At 35.2% G+C, this 20,905-nt stretch overlaps 1 protein-coding gene across 4 annotated transcripts in view; it reads right to left on the minus strand.

Annotated features, from left to right (window-relative positions):
• The window catches only part of Aff2 (ALF transcription elongation factor 2), a 536,897-nt gene that overhangs the window by 147,843 nt on the left and 368,149 nt on the right, over nucleotides 1–20,905 (minus strand). For all 4 annotated transcript variants that reach the window (XM_085684655.2, XM_048457673.3, XM_085684654.2 and 1 more), the window contains exons 5-6: nucleotides 15,340–15,376; nucleotides 15,020–15,053 (exon numbers count right to left, since the gene is read on the minus strand). In XM_085684655.2, the coding sequence (XP_085540781.1) occupies nucleotides 15,020–15,053; nucleotides 15,340–15,376 (71 nt within the window). The remainder of the gene's footprint in view (nucleotides 1–15,019; nucleotides 15,054–15,339; nucleotides 15,377–20,905) is intronic.

Here is a 20,905-nt window from a genome sequence, read left to right on the forward strand (position 1 = left end):
TAAAAGATCCACGCTGGTGTGGACCAAACTATTCCACAGGATTTGAGTAGGTATTCAAGGAACAAAGAATTCTATGGACAGATCAGTTTGGAAAACACTTCACATTCTGTACCAACTCCTTTTGTAGAAACACAGTGATTATTAGCATATTAAAGACTCCAAGAATTCCTACAATGAAAAAACTCGTTAGGTTATGTTTAAGTCACCGCTTCCCAAATATGTTGATCCAAAAATTCTTCTTTTGGAGGGAGGGAGAAAAGGAAAAAAAATAATATTTCAAAGTAACCATTTCCTGGCTGAATATTTAGCAAGTATTAAACTAGGTATTTCATCTCTAAATTAATTTTGACTTGAGCATAGACACAGCTGACTGTGGAATGAGGGTCTTTCCCTCTGATTTTACTTGCTCAAATGTTCACATCACTGGGATGGCATAAATCAGACTATACATTCAGAGCTTCCAAAGAAAGGTATTTGATATTAATAAGGGATGATTCTAAGAGCACCAGAAAACCTTCACCATTAATACATACATGAGGGTCAATGTAGTCACCTTTCTAAATAGCACCCAACAACACAAGCATAGAACCTTCATATTTAACCACACATACATTTTAAGAAGGTAAAATTTATTTTGAAGAATTGTCTCAGATAATTCCACTTATAAAGTCTAAATTAGTTCTTTAGAAATAAACCCCCCAGGATCAACCACGTGTAACCAACTGATAATTATTTTTGACAAAAAAGTTTAAATCTGGATTCCATATGGAAAAGTAAAAACCTGTTAAGTCTAGTTATAGGCGTGTGGATTTTAAATGCTTAGATTTATTTTAGGGACATCAGTGTGGAAATCTTAGAAGAATAGATGATAAAAATAGTCAATCTCGCAGGCTCTAAAGCTACAGCAAAACCTTGTTTCAAAAAACCAAAACCAAAACAAACAAACAAAAACAATCGATCTCAGCAGTACAAGGGTATTCCTGCCTAATTTGACTCTATCTCCAAGACTGAACACATTTGCTTTAAAAACGACAGTAGCCATCACTTAATATAAAATATTTATTTATTTATTTATTTATTTATTTATTTATTTATTTATTTATTTGTGAAAGGACAAGACATGTCTTCTGTCTTCAAGAGGCGCTTATAGTTCCTGGTCAGAGAGACATCAAGTGATGCTGTACAACCTAGCCTTGCTGAGCGTCCAGTGGTAGTTTGTTTAATTCAAAATGATGATTCCAGGTAACCTTTGTGCCTTAGCTCCAAACCTTTAGAGAGTTTTTATTTCTGAGAGATGACACTCCACCCTTCCTGTCACTGTTCTGTGTATTTTACAGCAGCTGCCATGTTCTGCACACTCAAAATTACATCGATCTCACATGGTAGTCCTGAAAACTGTTCTAATTTTCTCAGTAATTTATTGTTCGATTTTTCATCTCATATTGTGTGTCCGTGAATCAGGCAAACTTAAGAAGGGACTGAAGGATTAGGTTCCCATGAGAACAAGAACAAGACTGTATTTGATTGACTGCTGCTGAAATAGGGCATTTCGCTAATTATGAATGAGCATTATGGAACTACCTCTGAGGCTGCCTGTGGCATCTCCATCTCTGCTTGAGTTAACAAAAGCTGGTTGACAATAAATATTTAATATTAATGATGAAGAAACTATAAACCACCTACTCTATATTTTTTATGAAAATGTGTTTGCTTTATCTTATGCAAACAAGCATCAATTTGCACAATAGATTTGTTTCTGAAAACTGCATGTAAATTGATGTTTTGAAAATTAAGCCATATTGTAAATGCATGAGATGAGCTTAGAATTTAGAGGAAACCTGTAGCAAATTATTTTCAAAGTGAAGGATTCTTTTTAAGGGTGAAAAATTACCTTTTCATATATTTGAAAATCTATGCTAGAATCTTTGTGACAGCTTTGTGTCAAGTGGGAAAACATCTATATACAGCTTTTCTCTTTTTCTCTGACATAAAATTATGCATCATAATGATTCAATGATAAGCATCATACAGTCAATCTACAGCATAATAAGTTGGGCACATGCATGTGTACTTTCTCAATTTTGTTTAAACAGACATTTACCACAATTCATCTACTTTATTGCTTGCTTTTATTTTACAAAGAAGTGGAATTCTACTTATAGGAAGCAATGCTTCAAAATCTTTGTGTCTGTGGCCCGTTACCTCCTTGGAATCAAACCAAGAGTCTTATGCTGTATATTAAAGTTTTGGAAACTACTTAATAATTTTAAAGCAAAAGTGTTCTTAAATGTTTTCAGAGTATGTAATAAGGCATCTCATCTAGCATCTCTCACTCTCTCTTGTTGAACAGAAATTATCAATTTTCTTCTACACTGAATTAAAAGATAATCACAATTTAAATATAATTTGAAAAACCAGGTTACTATAGTTCAGACCTAAAATTTTTAATGAGAGCAATAGAAAGGTACATGCTTAAGAGCAGCTATTAGTCTATCAGATTTTAATTGGGCTTCTAGGATTTTAACAGAAAACAACATGGAAATTTGTTTATTTACACTAGTATACTTATTCTGCTTATTGTTTCAGGCCCAGAATATAGCTGTCAGTAGTGAATGCACTGGGTGTGAAATACCAAGTTATATGGCAGGCTGGAAAGATTTAATTGAACCTCGTTTTATTCTACTTTACCAAGTTAATTTATGCCACATTCAGAATCAAATTGTTAAGGACATTTCATTGCTCAAAATCATTATCTTCTAAAACCACTTTAGACCTTTACTTAATATGCCACTTAGCTAAATTCCTTACTGTGTAGTTTTTCTAGCAAGAGAAGAAAAAGTATCCTATTGGGGCTAAAGAAAACAAGCTAAAACACACATGCACAAATATTTTTAAACAGTGTACATCTACTTTATGGCAATAGACTTTACTGAGTACATAGGAATAAAGGAAATAGTACCTTCGTGGATTATTTTTCATAGTTCACTCTGCAATGTGTTTACTATGTCAGTTACAATTACATACTTATATATTTTGATATACAGTATGTTCTACAATGTGTGTCTTTTGAGATTCCATTCTTATTTTTGAAGCCTATTTAAATGTTACTTTATCTTTCCTCCAAGCAAAAAGATAGCTTATTTCTCAGGAGACTCATAGTCAAGCCTTATAATAATTAAATGCAGAATTGGAAATGTCTTTTTAGACCAAGGAAACAGGAAAAGATATGTGAGATCAGGAAAAATATGTCCAGGCAAGGAGGATAGATTGTTTATTTCACAGAATGAAACTTTATTTGCATTTTTCTTCAGACGTTTTCCTTTATGCATTCAAAGACCTAGAAATTCAGAAAACGATTCTGTTCGACTTCATTAGAAAACTGGCACCACTCTTATTATGATATTTCAAATGTAGTCATTCACAAATATATGAACCAAGCAACAAATTATGGTTTTAAAAATGTTTGCATCAATGTATTTAGAACACAAAATGTTTTTGCCCAAATGATGTTTTCCTCCACTGTTTTCTCTGGTCCCCTCATCTTATCTCTGAAAGTTATTGCCTTGGTCAGCGAAAATTGAGTTCAGGTGTACTGTGGATTTGGAAACTGTATGGACAGGCAAGAAGGACAGGCTAAGGGGGCTTTTTCAGAATCAAACACAGGAAAAATCATGGATTCATGCTTATTGGTTATTCAACAATAAAGTTTGGATGATCACAATGAATACATGCCATTGAGTTGTAACTAGTTAATTTGATAATGCATATGAAATATGCAATATCAAATCTAGCACTTAGTATGTCTTATCTTTTATTTTTTAATACAACAATGAAATAAAAGTAAAACATCACTGTAATAATGTGCATGATTACACCTAAGCATGAGAAGTTGTAAAGTATCAAACATGCATGTATGCATTTAAGGTGATTTTCATTTAGATTATTATAAACAAGAATTCAGAAAGAGCTACTCCTCTCAAAGTACTCTCCTACCACAGGTGAAGGAGACTTTTCATAGCTCTACTCCCTTAGTCACACTATTAAGTATTCTCCAAGAATCTTAATTTGCCTGATATCCATTGTATGTAGATGTATGTTAACTTTCTTAGTCTCTACTTCAAAATTGTTCTTTTCTGACAGTAAGAAACTCTTATTATTAAGAGTAAATAATAAATTCCTATTATTGAGATGTTAGAAAAGAAGAGAGGAGAAGAGAGGGTAAGAGAATGGAACAAGAGGATGAAAAGATGAAGAAAAGGGGGGAGAAAAGAGGGGCCAAAACTGTGGTTTCCAACTTGTGGGTTGCGGTCCCTTTGGGAGTTGAACAAACTTTTCACAGGAGTTGCCTAATACTATCAGAAACCATAGATATTTATATTTACGATTCATAACTGAAGCAAAATCACAATTATGAAGCAACAATGAAAATAATTTTATTAATTAAGTCACCACAATGTGGAGGACTGGGTTAAAGGGTCACAAGATTAAGAAGGTTGAGAACCACTGGTCTAAAGAAACAAAAACATGTTGCCATGGAACCACAGATGTACTCATAACTCATTGCAAAGGCCACCATGCCAAGTTTGCTTTGGGATAGAAATATACAATGAAATCCTGAAAATTACCATTGTCTTAGTTTTTAATCTTCCTGAGAGATAAGACACATTATATTTTTGTTTTGTTTTTCTGACTTGAAGAACAGTCACAGGATTCAGGCCTTTATGCCACCAGGGGCATCAGCGACTGCTTGTCCTTTTGAATTGAAAGTCTATCAAACTGCTTCTCTACATTGTACAACTACTAAAATGCCTAGACACAGCAATCTGTGCTTTGACTGTAGCTGCCATTTACTTCCTAGGGTTAGTGATGCTTGTCTGGGATATACCTCTATCTGGGATATCTTCTCTATCTTCACATCTTCACTGCGCATCTTGGCTTCCTGCCACCATGAATGCTGAACATCATGTTTCATTCAAAATAGCATAAATTGAGCTGAAGTTGATTTAAATTTCATGGAGAAAATAGATTTCTTCAAACTGAAGCCAGTCTTTTTTAACACTTAAAAAAATCCATTTATAAGTAATCTTGGTCTTCCCTCTCTAACACATACAAACACATTCTAATCAATTGACATAAATATTATTTTCATCAAGAGGCTGTCAAAGTTCACAGCAGCAGAGCACTTCTAAATTTCTTAGAGACTCTGTCAGGGTCTAATTTTCAAGGTACCACAGGTACAGTTACCATAGTAACAACCTGGAATTTTAATCCACTAGTAAAGAGCAAGTAAGGTCACTTTGTAGGTCCTTTTCAATCTCAGAAATAAAAAGCACCATGAAAAAGAATGAAGACAAAAGCAGGCCAAACCCCAAGTTCCATTTGGATGACCATGAACTTATATGAAGCATGTGATTTTTTTTTTAAGTTTTCAGATTATTCTGTAAGTACTTGAAGCATCATTACATTAACCATGTTTCAATCAATCATTATTTAAATATTAAGAAACATATAAGAAACTGGGAAAATATAACTGGGGTGTGACAGTTGTCATTATAGATTTAAAAATGTTGTTCTCTGACAGCATTGCCAGCTTATCCCTTGATTCCAAGCACATTGACAAATTTGTGAAACATGACGCTAAACAGCAAAAAGAGCATTCAGCTATAAGCCTAAATGCTTGGGACTGAGCAACTGCCAATACTAGTAGCTGTCTGAACTTGGAAGCCTCATTGAACCTCGCTGAATATGACTCTCATTTCCAACAGGAGAGGGAGATGACTTCAAAGCCTGTGCATAGGCTCATCTGAAGACAACACAGTCCACCAAAGAGTCTGAGCATGAAGAGACAAATGCTAAGAAAAGCACTCAATTAATTCACCAGGGTATAGAACAGAGTACTTCAGAGAGCTGCAATTTGAGTAACTCTCATAAGTAGAGATCATAACACTTAGTCTGGAGAATTTAGTAAAGTTCAATTGTAACAACTATAATCATTACATAATGCTAAACAAAAGAAGTTAGTCAACTTGAAACTTTATATATGTAAGTTGTTTGAGTTCTAAATTCAAGAATCTTAGAGAAAACTTCTCTTCCCTTCAGAACTAATTCTGGGATTTTTTCAGCAAGTCATTTAATTTCTTTCTGATTAATTTCTGTGATTTTTCAGAAAGTCATTTCATTTGAGTGAAATTTCCTTCTCCATAAAATTGATTAAATCATATCTACCTCTCAGAGTATTACGAGAATGCAATGTGATTAAATATGTGAATCTGTTCAAAGGATTGGTACAAAGAACACCAGACAGGCCTGGCTAATACAACACATGAGTAGTTGTACTGATTGTGCAGACATGCATGTCTGTTTGGACATACCAGAGACCTGGAAAGACAATCATGGGAGTGATACTGATTTGATTCTAACAATATCTCTGAAGTTTATGGTTAAGAAGAAATAACCTATGCTTGTAAACTATTTGTCACAGTGCATGGAATTTAGTAGTTAACTGGAAGTTAACTATAACTATCCAAGCTCATTGGTGATATACAGTTCATTTTCTTTATTTTTATATTATATGATCTATGAAAATTACTTCCACGGAATTTAGAATGATCTTTCTAATATCCAGATAGCTTAGATAATTTCTAGATGTTGTAAACATAAAGTACTTTTTAAAAGATTTTTTTTTCTTTTAAAAACCTAGGAATACTTCATGTAATTACAATGTTCAAATATTTACTTTGGAATTTTTCAAGCGTAGGCAACATTTTGCAGAATCAAGTAAGTTTAAATGAGACTAGGAGAATTATAGCCCACTAAATCATTACCTTTCACCCCTTCTACTCATCTTTTCTTCTAACATCACTCTCTTAGGCACCCTGGTTCCTCCATTAAGGACATGGCAGTGTAATAAAGTGTTATTCTTGCAAGTTCTAGACGTAGATATTCCACAGGGGAGCAAATACAATCATACTTTATTCCCTCCAAGCCTCTTGGCAGCATCTTTGGGAAATGTCAATCAGATAACTTTGAGACTTTTTTTTTCCTTTGTGCATATTGTTAATAGAAATGGACAAACCACAAAGAAAGGCATTTGTCTAATTTTTCAACTGATTTCCACTTGTAATTGTGTGTGCATCTGTGGTACTCTACCAACATTGTCCCCCACCATTTGTCAATAAAATTCAAAGGCTTTTAATAGCTCTGAAAATATGTCAAGAGCAGAGCCTTTAAAGCCTGACATTCCCAATAATGTCATTGTGGCAAAGGTTCTGCCTGGTTATGAGATGATCGATAGAATGGAAAAGCAGAATAAATAGGTTAGAAGTAGGGACCATAGTTCTGGTCATCTAGTCTGATCTCAGTTGGGTTTTTGTTTGTTTGGAAATGAGACCCCAGCCCCCTGACACCCCTACATCCAAGGAGTCTGTGATGTCTGGTTAGAAGCATTAACCCATGCCAACAGGAAGTAGCCAGACTTGAGTCAACACCTCTTTATCCAAGGAGTCTGGGATGTTTGGTTGGAAGGGTACTCCCAGCTCCTGGCGTCCATTTCAAGCCCCCTCCCCTGGGAGTTGCCTTAGTCCTGGCTCCACCTCTGGGAAAGCCTGCCAAGCGGTGACCCCCTCCCCAGGAAGGGTCAGGACTACTGCCACAGGCTATTTAGGCTGCCCTCCCCCCGAAAATGGTTTCGGAGTTTTGCGTGGTTTCTGGGTTTCGCGTCGTCTCCCCTTCTGTCTCTTTTCCTCACCATGCCTTTCTGGTGCCACCCGGGAGTAAGGTAATCTATTAAACATGGACATCTTTTATTTTGTCTAATTTGGTCTGATTGGAATTATTTGCATCGGCAGAGAGACTAGTTCTAAGAAATATTCCTAACAGTTTTCTCTTCTTTTTTTTAAAAAAAAAAATTCTAGAAATGATCTATGTGGAATGTCTACTCTGCTGACATATTTTCTACACCTGGGACTGAAGACTTATCAGGATTTAATACAAATTCTGGATTTGTAGTTATCTGGGAAATCTGGAAACAAGACAGCATATTCTAATGGGCAAACCTTGTTTTCACTTCGAGTCCTGACTACTCTTTAGGTAGGAGAATTTGAGCAGGTAGCTTACCTTCCCTATGTCTGGTCTCTTCTCACCTGGTTCTTTAACAAAACTGCTCTTATTGCTCACAGAGTGAATGGAAGTGCTTTAAAAGTTCGTATGCACAAAGCATCTCTGATGGCAGTATTTACAAACTAGTAAGTGAAGAAGAATGCACATGTGTCCACATTCAATAGATAAGACAGCATTAGACGGCCCTCAAATTCTGGAATACAGAATGTGTGTGCATATGTGTGTTATCACAGGACCCTATTTAATTATGCTACTGAAATAATTTTAATTTTTTGTTATTAATTCTGTGCACTCTAACAGTATTATTTACTTCAATGCTAGTTACAGTTCAAAACACTGATGAAAACTCTTGAAATATGTCACTGTGGTTAATAACAAAAGGGAGTATTTTTAGTTTACCATCTATCATCAAATAGGTTGCTAGGCATGAAAGGAGAGGTTTAAATGTCTCATAAAAGTTGGACTGTTTACTAGTTCTATCTTCGCTTTGTTTTAGTATGAAAATGGAGTTTTCCAGAGAGAAATGTTTGCATCACATGCCTTAACAATCTATCTTGGATTTTTCATGATGATGTAAGTCCCTTGAGGGCATAGATCCTTCAGCCTCACTGTAGGGGACATTTTTACAGTCTTAGGGATGTAATCTGTCTTCAGTCTCTGAGATGAAGAAGAATCTGCTTCCAGAGTTTCTACATTGCTTTGTGTAGTATAAGCAATACATGGAAGACTGAGCTTAGCAATACTATGTAGATCCCTGATTTTAACTAAATTGATGCCTACATCAAGACCTACATACAAGGTCTGCATTGAGATTAGGCCCAATTCTTAATTAATATTATACCTGACTTCAAAAAGTTACTTCCAAAGTACCCAAAGGTAGGCCCTAATGTAAAAAGATCACATGCTATGCAGTCAGTCCCAGCATCAACATTTGCACGACTAGTGCTTTGGGTATCTTACTCAGTGACTCTGAGCTTTGGCTTTTGTAATGATGAGCAACACCATAGGCTGGTTGTACATAGAAAACGTGACTGAGGAGGCCTGGTACATATAAGATACTCCGTAGGAATGAATTAGGTGAGTTACTGATTTCTAATTTTACTAAGACTGTGAGCTTCTTGAGAGAAAGATGGGCAGTATCTGACTCAGTGATTTACACATAGTAGGTACTGAATGCATATTTGTTAAAAGAAATGAAAGCCTTAAGGAATGGATGGATGGGTGGATGGATGGATGAATCAATCAATTTAAATATGAATGCAAATCAAGTAGAAGAGGTACCCAATTTTTCTCAAAGAAAGAAGAAAAAAAACATTTTTTTTAATTGTATAGGTGCCTTAAAAGCTATCTAAAATATTTGACTGCTAAGAGTTTTGAATCTATGAGCCACAGCACAAAAATCAAACATGATTTTTAACTACATTAGGTAAGTAAAAAGATGTGTGATGGTGAATGTGGAAAGCTCCAGCTCCTCTTAAAGGAGCCCCAGGTCTCAGTCCTGGCACCCATCAAACTACAATAGCTTCAGCATGCTTGATATGATCCTTGCAAATGCTGATATTGCTTGTTGAAACATTAGCCAATATACAACCCTCAATATAAAATCCTCTTGATGTCTGATTACTCTTCTTAAGGACCTCATGCTGCTTCATCTCAAACTGTGAATTACCTTTAATTCACAGCTTGAACAGACTGCCAAATTTTGTTTTCTCTGCTCCCAGGTGGCTGTCCTGATGCAGTGGAGAACATCCAAAAATATATTAAGTCCTTTGGAAAAGTTAGCAGGATGCGAGACACGGGGCATACAAGACAGGTTAAAAACAAGTGTTAGCATGATTTTTTTTAGTTCAAAAAATCAGAATGACTGTAACTACTGAAAGTTACTACAATTACCAGATTTTTTCAGGAAATTAAGTTGTTGGGTTAACTCAAAGTGATTATTAGCATTTCTGAATTCAAGGTATCATATCCTATATTTTGATTAATGATTAATCTGATGAAGAAAACACTTTTCTGCTACATCATATAGCCATTTTGCTACCAAATTGCATCCAAGTAGCAGACCAAACAATCTACTTACGATATCTGAAATTGCTAGAGAATGTGGATCACTGCTGTGCAATAAAGCAGAGCGGTTCATAAATCTCAAATAAAATTCTCAAAGGAAACATTTTCGATGATGAAAGTTTTGGCCATGGCTATAATGAATGTGAGGAATTTTTTGTTGTTAAATTGGTGAAAATTCATCTAAAAAATAATGCTTTGTTTCTATTGATTATAGCATTCTGAAAAACACATTCTCATAAGCTTCATGTTCTCTATGGTAATGGATTCCTCCTACCATTTAGAGACAATTTTGAGATGATGATAGTTGAGTTAAATAAAGCAATTTTTACCAGTTTTGTATCTTACAAAACAGAGAGGTATAATTTCTTGTGGGGCCCATCTTTACCAACCAGCTCTATAAATCTTCCTAAAGGTTTCTATCAGGATACAAAAAAGACTAATATCCTCTCTCTCTCCTCTTCCAACATCTTCCTTTCCTTTATTTCTCTAATTTTTCTTTTTGACAGAGTCTCATTTGACCCAGGCTGGCTTTAAACCTCAAACATTTGATCCTCTTGTGTTCATGCCCCAAGTGCTGGAATTATAGGCATGTACCAACAAGCCTGAACAAAAGGTCACATTTGTAGTATCTAATTCCTGAACCCATTAGAGTGCATGTAAAAAGAATAGTCTTGTAGGAAATGAGGAATATTTAAACACACAAGGCTGTTAGTCTGCATTGAAACTATTTTAACTGAAGAACAGTTACTTGAATAGTCCTTTGTAGCCCAAATGTCACGTTAAGATAGAGGTGCATGGATAATTTATCTTCCAAGTGGACTGCATAAGCTTTAGTGATAGACTAAATTTATTATAGCTTCAGGATGACTGATAAGATCATCACGACAGGTGTGCTCAAAATCACAGTGGTCATTATTTGAGGTTTCTGCCCTTCATGTGAGAGCATAGCTTTCTTTCCTACTACCTAGAATTTCATGCAGGCATTTGTTCATGCAACAAACATGTTAACTACACATATGGAAACTGTTGCTGGACACAGTAAGTCTGACTTCAAATAGCCTGTCATCATTTTTCTGAATTTATGATTGTTTTCAAACACATAGTCAACACTTTAAGCAGAGATATTGATTTTATGGCAGGGAAAAAAGCATCATGATTACATCTGTCTTTATATTGGGGCTTGTATGGAAACTATCCAGACACTCTCAATAGTAAGCCTTAAAATACAGAGTTGCTTGGATAAGAGGGGTTCTGGGTGGTTTCCAATTGAACAGAGTCCAAATGCTAATAACCAAGTTTGACAAAGGAACTTAATATCTAGAGTTGCCATCTTCTCAACAGTGCTCACAAAACAACTGTGGTCAAAGGCTAACTGAATGAATACTTTTGGGTTCATAGAAGTTGTCTAGAATTCTTCTTGGGGCAACTAAATACACATCATCTGTTGTTACTGTTGTTTCTAAATGCCTCACCAAACTCAAATATAAAGAGGCAAATAAGAATGTCGTAGTGGCAAGTACTTGACGATTATATTATGATCAGTTTGAGGAAGCCATGCAAAAAAATATCCAAGTTTCGGTTTCTCTATTGGCCCTTAATGGGTTCCTTGAGAGTCAGCGAAGTAGTATATCTGGTGTGTTTATTACTAGCCTGAATCTAGTAAGTGATATATACAGAATGGATATTATATTTTTACGCAAATATACAACTCTGTATTTCTGAGAAAATTAATTTGACTTTCTAACACTCAAGCTTTTCCCTGTTTGAGGAACACAAGCCATTTATGAAGGAGATTAGAAAGTATTGTATTTAAAAGATTTGAGTAAGGGCATTTTTAGCAATTATAATAACAGACTCACAGAGGGTGAGGACTGGCAGTGGGGGAGGCTGACTGCTGAGACTTCAATCCTCTAGAAAGTAGTAAGGATTAAAGTTAAACACACTTTTATGTTGTTTAATTACTAAAGAGTATGCTTATATTTGGGATCTAACAAGCTTTTGCGGTGGTGTTCATATTTGTATACACATTTACTCATTAAGTTGCTTAATTTCATTTAAGGGACTCTATTTACCTTCAAGTAAAGATAAATTACAGTGTGTCTTAAACTTGAATATTTTACATCCAATGTTTTCCCTCAAATTCCATGACTGTGGTAGCAGCAGAGGCTTCTAAATTCACCCAGTCAGATTTTCTTTACTTATCATGAACTGATAGAAGTATGATATGTTGACAAAGTAGAGCAAATGAATGGGAAAATACATACATCTTTAGAAGGTCAATTAAGTACTGAAGTTTTCCTGTAGAAAGAGCAGCAAATGTCAAGTACAAATAGGGAGTCTGGATAGCCGCAAGCCAAAACTCAGAACCATTGAAATATGTGAACACAGGCTTGGTGCTCATGGGTGCAATTCTTATAAACAATTCACACTTGAATGGAAGATATACATCTTGTCAAGCAGGCAAAGCAAACCAAGCTGAGCAAAATGAATAGATGATCTCAGCAATTAAGGGATTCTGTTTTCCAAGACTCTAATCTCTCTTCACTGTACTAAGCAGTAGGTGGTGAGTCGTAGACATTTGCTGGCCATGAGTAGTCATATCTTCAAGCCTGTCTGTCTTGGGAGTTGTTTCTTACCGAGTTCCAAATATTGGCAGCTGCTCTACACTCAGAATGTTCTTAATCACCTACAGAATTACCCTGCCCAATGTAAAATCCTAGAAGTTGCAATAAAATATGAAATAAATAATAATGACTGTGCTGATAAGAATTTGAAAAACTAAAATAAAAATAATTTTATTACAACTGTGACCTTCCGTGTTTTAAACCAATATCTTGCCTAAAGAATGGAAGTATTCCAATTACAGTGTGATGGACAATACTTGGAAGAAGTTCATTCATAAAATGGACTTAGTACCCTCAAGTCTTTCTGATTCTTTTTACAGAGAATTTTAGTGTTACCATGTATACTATACCCTATGCAGTAAAATGCTATTCTCAGAAATGCAACCTTCAATCCTAAGCAACTCTTGGTGAGTTTCCCTGTGTTAGGTTTAGACTACTGATACATTTTAATATATGATATATTTGGTAAGTAGCATATTTCACAATGGAATTCTAATGTACATCCTTTAGGAGTAAATTCATTTTGCCATTAAAATACAATTTTGTACTATTCCTTGTTTGCAAGCCTGCATTGACTCCTCAAATGTGTTCTTTTGTATTTTATTATTTTGAGTAGGAAAATGATAATATAGGAGTGCCAATTTGGAAGTAAGATCTAAGGTTCATTCATTCCGAAGAAAAAGAGCAGTTCATGTGATTAATGGAAAAGATGAAATGTATAATATCAGAGGTGATTTTGATTTGTGCATTACCATTAATGTGGCCATCACATCAAAAACATGGCTTTATTATTTCTTTTCCTTGTTTTGTCCTGTGCTTTAAAATTGAGGACTCTTGGTTGTTAAAGTTGAGGTTTTAATTACAAGATACAGGTCACTTCCAAAAACAAAACACAATAAAACAAAAGAGTGGGTGATCAAGTCAGTGCTTTGAGATTAAATTACTACACTGAATGAGAATATGGAATGGAAACACCATTGACTATGTCAGTGTCTCAGTGTATTCAAAGTCATTCTCAGTTGTTTTATGCAATTATTCATGATCTTCCAAAAGGTGAGCAATTCCCTTCAAGGGTGTCATTAGGCCACTTGTGTGTCATAAATTATTTCATTTTCAAAAATTTCAAGTACATACTATTATTTCCATTTTCTACTATTAGGAAGGAAAGAAGTTATGATAGAAATGCTCCACTGATAAACTCTTGGGAAAACGGATATTTTAAAAAAAAGTCTATATTAGTTAACCTGAGGAAATTGGTTTTTATAAACCCCTCCTCTTGTTGATATTAAAAAATGAAGACAGTGCAAAGTGAATTGCAGGACTCTGATTTTAAACTTTGATCTGGTTCCAGGCTATCTTTTTCTTGTCTTTCTGACTGTCCTTATTTGGCTGTAATACACAGATGACAGAAGATCTGCAATCAGTGGGGTCTTGGACTAACTGACTATATCAAGCCCCATGATTTTTCATATCCATTCTTTGCCTGTAGGAGCTCCAACTGGCTGTTGCTTAGCTATAGTTACATAAAGCTCAATGCCTCATCAAAATGGGAGAAAGTAATATCTAGATTCTTTCCCCTGGAGTCACAGTTGTTTTCAGGTATTGGCCCTAAGTGTGCCTATATCATTAGAGAGTTGGTTACTAACCACATTCATTTTTACTCTTCTTGCTGATCACAGATACTTTAGTTCAAATGATTCTATCTACTCAATATATATATATATATATATATATATTTCTCGTCTTTACTTGGAAATGACAGCACTAATGGTGGGATTTCAGAGAGAAAATTCTGTCATGAAGGTGAGCCTTCATGAATGGAATTTATGTCTTTACAAGAGCCACTTCAGAAAGACCTCTTTCTACTTCTACCACATGAGCTTAGAGTGAGAATACAGCTATCTCAGCAGATACCATTTCTACTGGTGACTTTACCTCTGACTTCCTAGAATCTACAATGTTTAGAAATCCATGTCTCCTATTTACAAACTTCTCAGCTTATGGTATATATGTTATGGTAGCTGAAACATACTGAGCTAATGAGAATTTGATTAACCCCCACTAACTTAAACTGAGAGTAAAGTTTATAGTCTCAAAGAAGAAACCTCAAGGGAGAGGTTGCTCAGCACTCTGGTGCTGATTCAGTGCCACAATGCCCGAAAATGGCCTTCTTTGGGAGACCAAATACTCACGATTTCATTGATACTGACTTTGTAGAAGCTCTGCTGGTCGGGTCACTCCACTCTGAATAGAAAGGACACAAACAATTACTGTTCATGCTTCTCTTGTAAGTGAGTATTCAGAATTAAATTACTTTCTAAACGTGCAGCCCTCCCAGATAATTTTACAGTCTTCTGCCAGAATAATAGATGAAAAAGAAGAACTAGAATGGTAAATCACCAGGTAACCTTTCATTATTATCACTCTTTCATACTATAATGACATTAAGTAGAAAAGAGAAAAGTAAGGGAACTAAGAATATGGGTGACTGGTATAAGGAATTGAAAAAACAAAAATAAAAATCACTTACTTTGTAAGGTAAATCCTGGAGTCAGATGCTGAGATTCCTGTAAGAAAAAACATATAATACAGACATTACTAAAACGATATGGGTGTGAGGAGAGTTGCCTGTTATTGCTGAGGATATAAACTTATTGTTTGCAAATAAGAAATCACTGTTAGCAATTATATTAGTTCAACTTCTGCATGTAGCTATATTTGTACCTACTAACCAAGGCTGCTGCCACAAGATAATAAATGTCACTTAATTATAATTAAAAATAAGGATCATGTCTATTTGAACATGTGTCCCACATGAGAACTTCAAGTTGAGAATTTATTACTTAGCTAGGCAATGATGCCTCTAAAAAAGTTAAGTGTACTTGGTTCAACCAAACACATGATCATGGTTTTTGTAAAAGTATAAACATGATTGTAATTAATAAATATGTCAAGTTTCTCCCATGGTAAAAAAAAAAACCACACTTTTAAAATGTAGAAGTTTTAAATTAGTTTAACAGAGGTGTTCATAAAACTTTATTACAAGCCTGTTGAGATATAGGAAGTAATTTGAAATATGTTAGTAGACTATATTATTTAAAGAATTTAGATTTTGTTTGAAAATCACCCTTCACAAAATTCATTCACTGTTTTGAGAAATTGAGACTTGTGCTTATAAGTCTTGCTGAGAGTGTGGCAGATCTTGACAAATTTGGCAGGCAATAGCATTATAGTAGTGCTCAGGAGTATTTGAAAGAGAAAGTCCCCTATGGTCTCTGACACTTGACTACTTTGCTGCTTAGGTAGGTTTAGGAGGTGTGTGACCTCACTGGAGGATATCACAGGGGGTGGACTTTGAGGTTTCAAGTTCATGTGCTAATTCTTGTTCACTCTTTAAGGTTGGAAATAAGAGCTCTCTCATTAGTCAAACCTGCCTGCTGCCATACTTCCTTGCCATGGTGGTGATGGATTTTTATCCATCCGGAACCATAAGCCCAAATAGAGCCTTCCTTCTGTAAGTTGCCTTGGTCATGGTATTTTATGATAGCAATAGAAAAGTAACAAATACATCAGGTCATGCACAATAGTGGAGACTCAGTAGAGAACTTGCAAGACTATGCAACAAAACAGCAAGGTCCTGGGTTCCATCAATAGGACTCAATGAAAGTTGATATAAAATTGGCTTTCTCAAAGTCATTGCTTTGAGTTATATATTCATTAGGGTAAATCTTATACTATAGAGAAGAAAAAAATCACAGCATATTTTTTCTTTAAAGAAATAAGCAAAGAACCATATGGCTGTGTTGCACTTTAGCTGAAAGTGAAGTTTTCAGTCTATTTTATTGTACTTTCACAATAGTTTGGCTTCTTGATGGTCACTCTAGAAAACTACAATTAAAAAGTAGTAGGAAATCCCTCTCAGCTAAAGAGCATAACTAGAATACGTGTAAAGTATACTGCTCAAAGGTTTCTACAAATAATGGAAATATTAAATATTTTTGTTTGTTAATGTAAACATTGACAAAAAATCCATGGGTGATGTGGGATTCCCCTCTGTGTGCTGTGAATATGTTTTATTACCAGTGATTAATAAAGAAGCTGTTTTAGCCAATGGCTTAGTAGAGTAAAGCTAGGCAGTAAATCTGAACAGAGATAGAGAGAGAGAATAGGCAGAGTCAAAGAGACTCCGTATAGCTGCCAAAGGAGAAGGACATGCCAGCCAGAAAATTACCTGTAGGCCACAACCTTGTGATACATAGATTAATATAAATGGGTTAATTTAAGATATAGGAGTTAGTTAATAAGAAGCCTGAGCTAGTAGGCCAAACAGTGTTGTAATTAATACAGATTCTCTTTGACTATTTGGGTCTGAGCAGTCTGGAGATGAATGAGCAGTTCCTGGTTACACATGAGCTAGGAAAGTTATTGGCCAAAGGTGGGGCTCAATATTGTTTAGTTAAACTAATATAACACCAAACTGCATTATAAATATTTATGCTTATACCTATAAACAAATCCCACTCCCACTCATCTTTAATTATGGAAGCTCATATTTGCAATGAGTGGAGGTGCACACAGAGTAACGGCTGCCCAAATGCTGAGAATGACAGTTGAATATTTGGCCTTAAACAAGACAATTTATGTCACGCTCTCAAAGGTTCAGGGAACACTGCAGAAGAGAATGAAATACTGTAGGAATCAGAAGATAGGAAGAAGGACTGTGAAATGTTCTCTTCAAGACACAACACAGCTGTTACAAATAGAATTTCATAGCAGATATGGTTGCCTGCTTTGACCTGCATTAGATAGGTCTGTCAAAAGACAATTGTGGATTGGGGAGGGGCTCATGGAATGCTACCTTACCTTCTGAAGTACTGACAACTGAAGGACTCTAGGGGAGGGACAGTCATTGTCTTCACTTGTGAACCAAACAATGAACAACAAGTATCCAAGGAATGGCTCTTAAAATGGTTACTACACATTGGTTGTTGATTAAGATCACTGGGTCACAAATAAAAATGGCATGAGTGTAGGAAAAGAAGCTGTAGGGAGGAGAAGGCTTTTGACAGATGTGGATGGAAAGTAAGAGTTGGGGGCTGGTGAGAGTAAGTACAATGCACTATATACACATACAAATGAAATTGTCAAAAATGAACTTAATCAAAAGAAAGGAAAAATAATGGAACACATCTAAAAGTTGTGCTGCTGTGTACTGATCACAGATTTTATCATTACATTTTTATACATATATATGTCATTGTACTTTTCTCATATTTACTTCCTTACCACTGTCCCTTTCCTGTCTGTCTCTAGAGCACCAAATGCCTTTTGATGAAAGGTTTCTAAAACGTTGAACAATCAGATACTAATCCTTAGGAAATTACAGATGTAAAGGTAGGGAATTTATTTGTAGAGGTCATATCACTGTTAAAGATCAATAAGATGTGAAAATTACAGCATAAGAGTCCATGGAGAAAAGCATAGCAAATTCAGAACTTAAAGAAAGCACACAAGTCTATGGCCATCTAATGGCAAGGAAAATATTCTTCTTATCTGTCTTATTATTCCTTGAGGCAACAATTATAACATACAGGATCATTACAGCACAATATAATAATTGATGCTGATAATATTATCAAAGCTATGAAGAAACACTAAAGAATGTTCAACAAAACCTTCCAAAGATGGCAAAAATATTAATTATATTTCAAAATAATTTCCACCATGTGGATTCTCTAAAATTGTCCAAGAATTTCAACTATCAAGAATGTTTTATGTCTTTTTTAAATGCATAAAAATGAGTTGCTAACCATTTGTATCAGCTTAACTTTAAACAAATATTTCTATCTGCTGTTTCTCTAAAGGATTTTATTACAAAGATGCAGGGCAAGTTTAGACTTGTATACCATCAGGAAATTAAACACAGCTTCCAAAGTCAATCAAAGAAAATCCGATAGGAGAATAAAACACATGGTCTTTGTATTTGTCCTGTAAACTTGTTTTTAAGATGGTCTTTATACTCAAACACTTGGTTGTTTCCGTGTATCAGTGTAGTGATGCATAAAACAAATAGGAGGATGAAGTCACTCCACAGTTTTGTATAATTGATGTTATATATTCTTGACATTGATTTTAATGCTAATGTGGATAAATCATTTTAAACAGGATATACAAATAAAGAAAACACTTTTATATGCTGCCAAAGTCACCATACATAGATATATAACCATGTATATATAAAAAATCTATGTTCATACAATAATTGTTATCGCATGTGGTATTTAAAAGGTCACCAGACATGAAGCTCAGTATTTTTTGCACAGAAATACCATATATGCCAGTACATAATAAGAACAAACCATATTTACAAACTCATGTAAGGCTCTTTTAAATAACCACCTGGATGACAATCATGTGCTCAGAAGCTCCTATGGGATCCAGATTTTAAAGGTCAGCTAACTTTTCTCTTAAAGGACTATATAATAAATATTTTTGAGTTTTGAAAACATATGGTCTTTGTCATCATTGCTCAACTCTGCCATTATAGTACAAATGGCTGCTCCAAAAATGAATGATTCATAGACATATTAAAACAATATTGTGTTATTTTTCTTCTGATTTTATTTAGCATTTTAAGATGCAAATATTCAAGGGTTCAAGTGCCATTGCTGTTCTAGAAGTCACTTGCCTGTGCCAACCTTCCCCCAAGGAGACTGGTGCTCTCTTGGTTCTACCTGGCATGTGTTTATTCCCTTCTTTGTGGAGATTTACAATCTCCATAAGAAATGGGATAGTTTAAGTTTGTGATTATTAAGGAAACTTAAACTTAGAATTTTAAATTGTGTTTGTCTTTGTAAGTTTACAGATTCATAAATCACTTGACTTGAAAATCACACACACATAGAGGGGGAAAGAGAGACATACATACATACAGACAAACAGACAAACAGAAAGCCTTGTATAGATGAGGAAGATGAAACTTAGAGGAACTTCAACAAGTCTAAGAAGCATGCAAATGGAAGAGTTAGATTAAAGCTGTCTAAGATTGTCATTCTCTCTTCTGGATGAGCTCTGTCGTAGCTTTTTTGGGGTGGGATAGGTTCTCAGAGGGTAATATCACCTAGTACTGGTACAAGCACAGAAAAAAAGGCTATCACCCATTTTAGGCACATTGATTGGAGACAGACACTGTTTAGAAGATATACTTTAAAATAGGGCATCTGTAATGAGAGCTAGTTTGATCCCAGGTCTCAGAATATCTATATCTCCAAACTAGTTTTCTAAGTTATTAATGGCAGCTCTGAAGCACCTTATTTAATGATTACGCCTCTCAATTTTCTTCTCTGTATGTTATGAATGATCAAATTACCAGCATGTCTGAGTTGTAGTGAGGATTGAATTATTTATTCTATTTAAAATGCTTACAATGAGTTGAGACTACAGAAAAGGATGGCAAGCCCAGGGTAACCAATGGAGTGTGGGGAGCATGGGTGCCAGAAGAAATGTCTCATACCCAGACTGGGACATTGAGGTTTACTGTTTATTTTTGATTCAATTTAAAGGTAATAGGGCTAGTGAAACAGAGTTTAAATGACTGATATTGCCAAAAGTATCAGCATAAAATCTGAAAAATATGATTGCTCTTTTTTTCTTTTATAAATAAGACCAAACTAATTGCATCACTCGCAGGTCATGTCACAGGAATGAACTCGCTTCCCCAGAGCTTAACTATTAGAGCTTAACAATTAGTGGCCATCTAAAACTACTAATCCAGATGCTTCAGTACTCATACCCATATGCGTCACAGCATTCTTCAATTTTTTTTTGTTGTTATCATGCAAGGCTTATGCAAGCACTGTTCTACTCTTTGTAGAGTGGTGTGCTCTTTGCCACCACTCAGAGTCCTATCTATTCTCTAAATGTTGCCCCTTCCATGATGACTACTTCCTCAGCTCTGCAAGGAAGAGTTGGTTATATACTGCCGAGAGCCTTGTGTTTACTTTGAAGATGCACACATTGTTTAGTCTTTACTTGATAGTGTATAGTGCTTTTTTACATCCCTGTGCTGGTTTGGAGAGGTACAGCTTCCACAGACT

This window comes from Myodes glareolus, chromosome X (genome assembly GCF_982192425.1).
Source record: "Myodes glareolus chromosome X, mMyoGla1.1, whole genome shotgun sequence".
NCBI classification, from domain to species: domain Eukaryota; kingdom Metazoa; phylum Chordata; class Mammalia; order Rodentia; family Cricetidae; genus Myodes; species Myodes glareolus.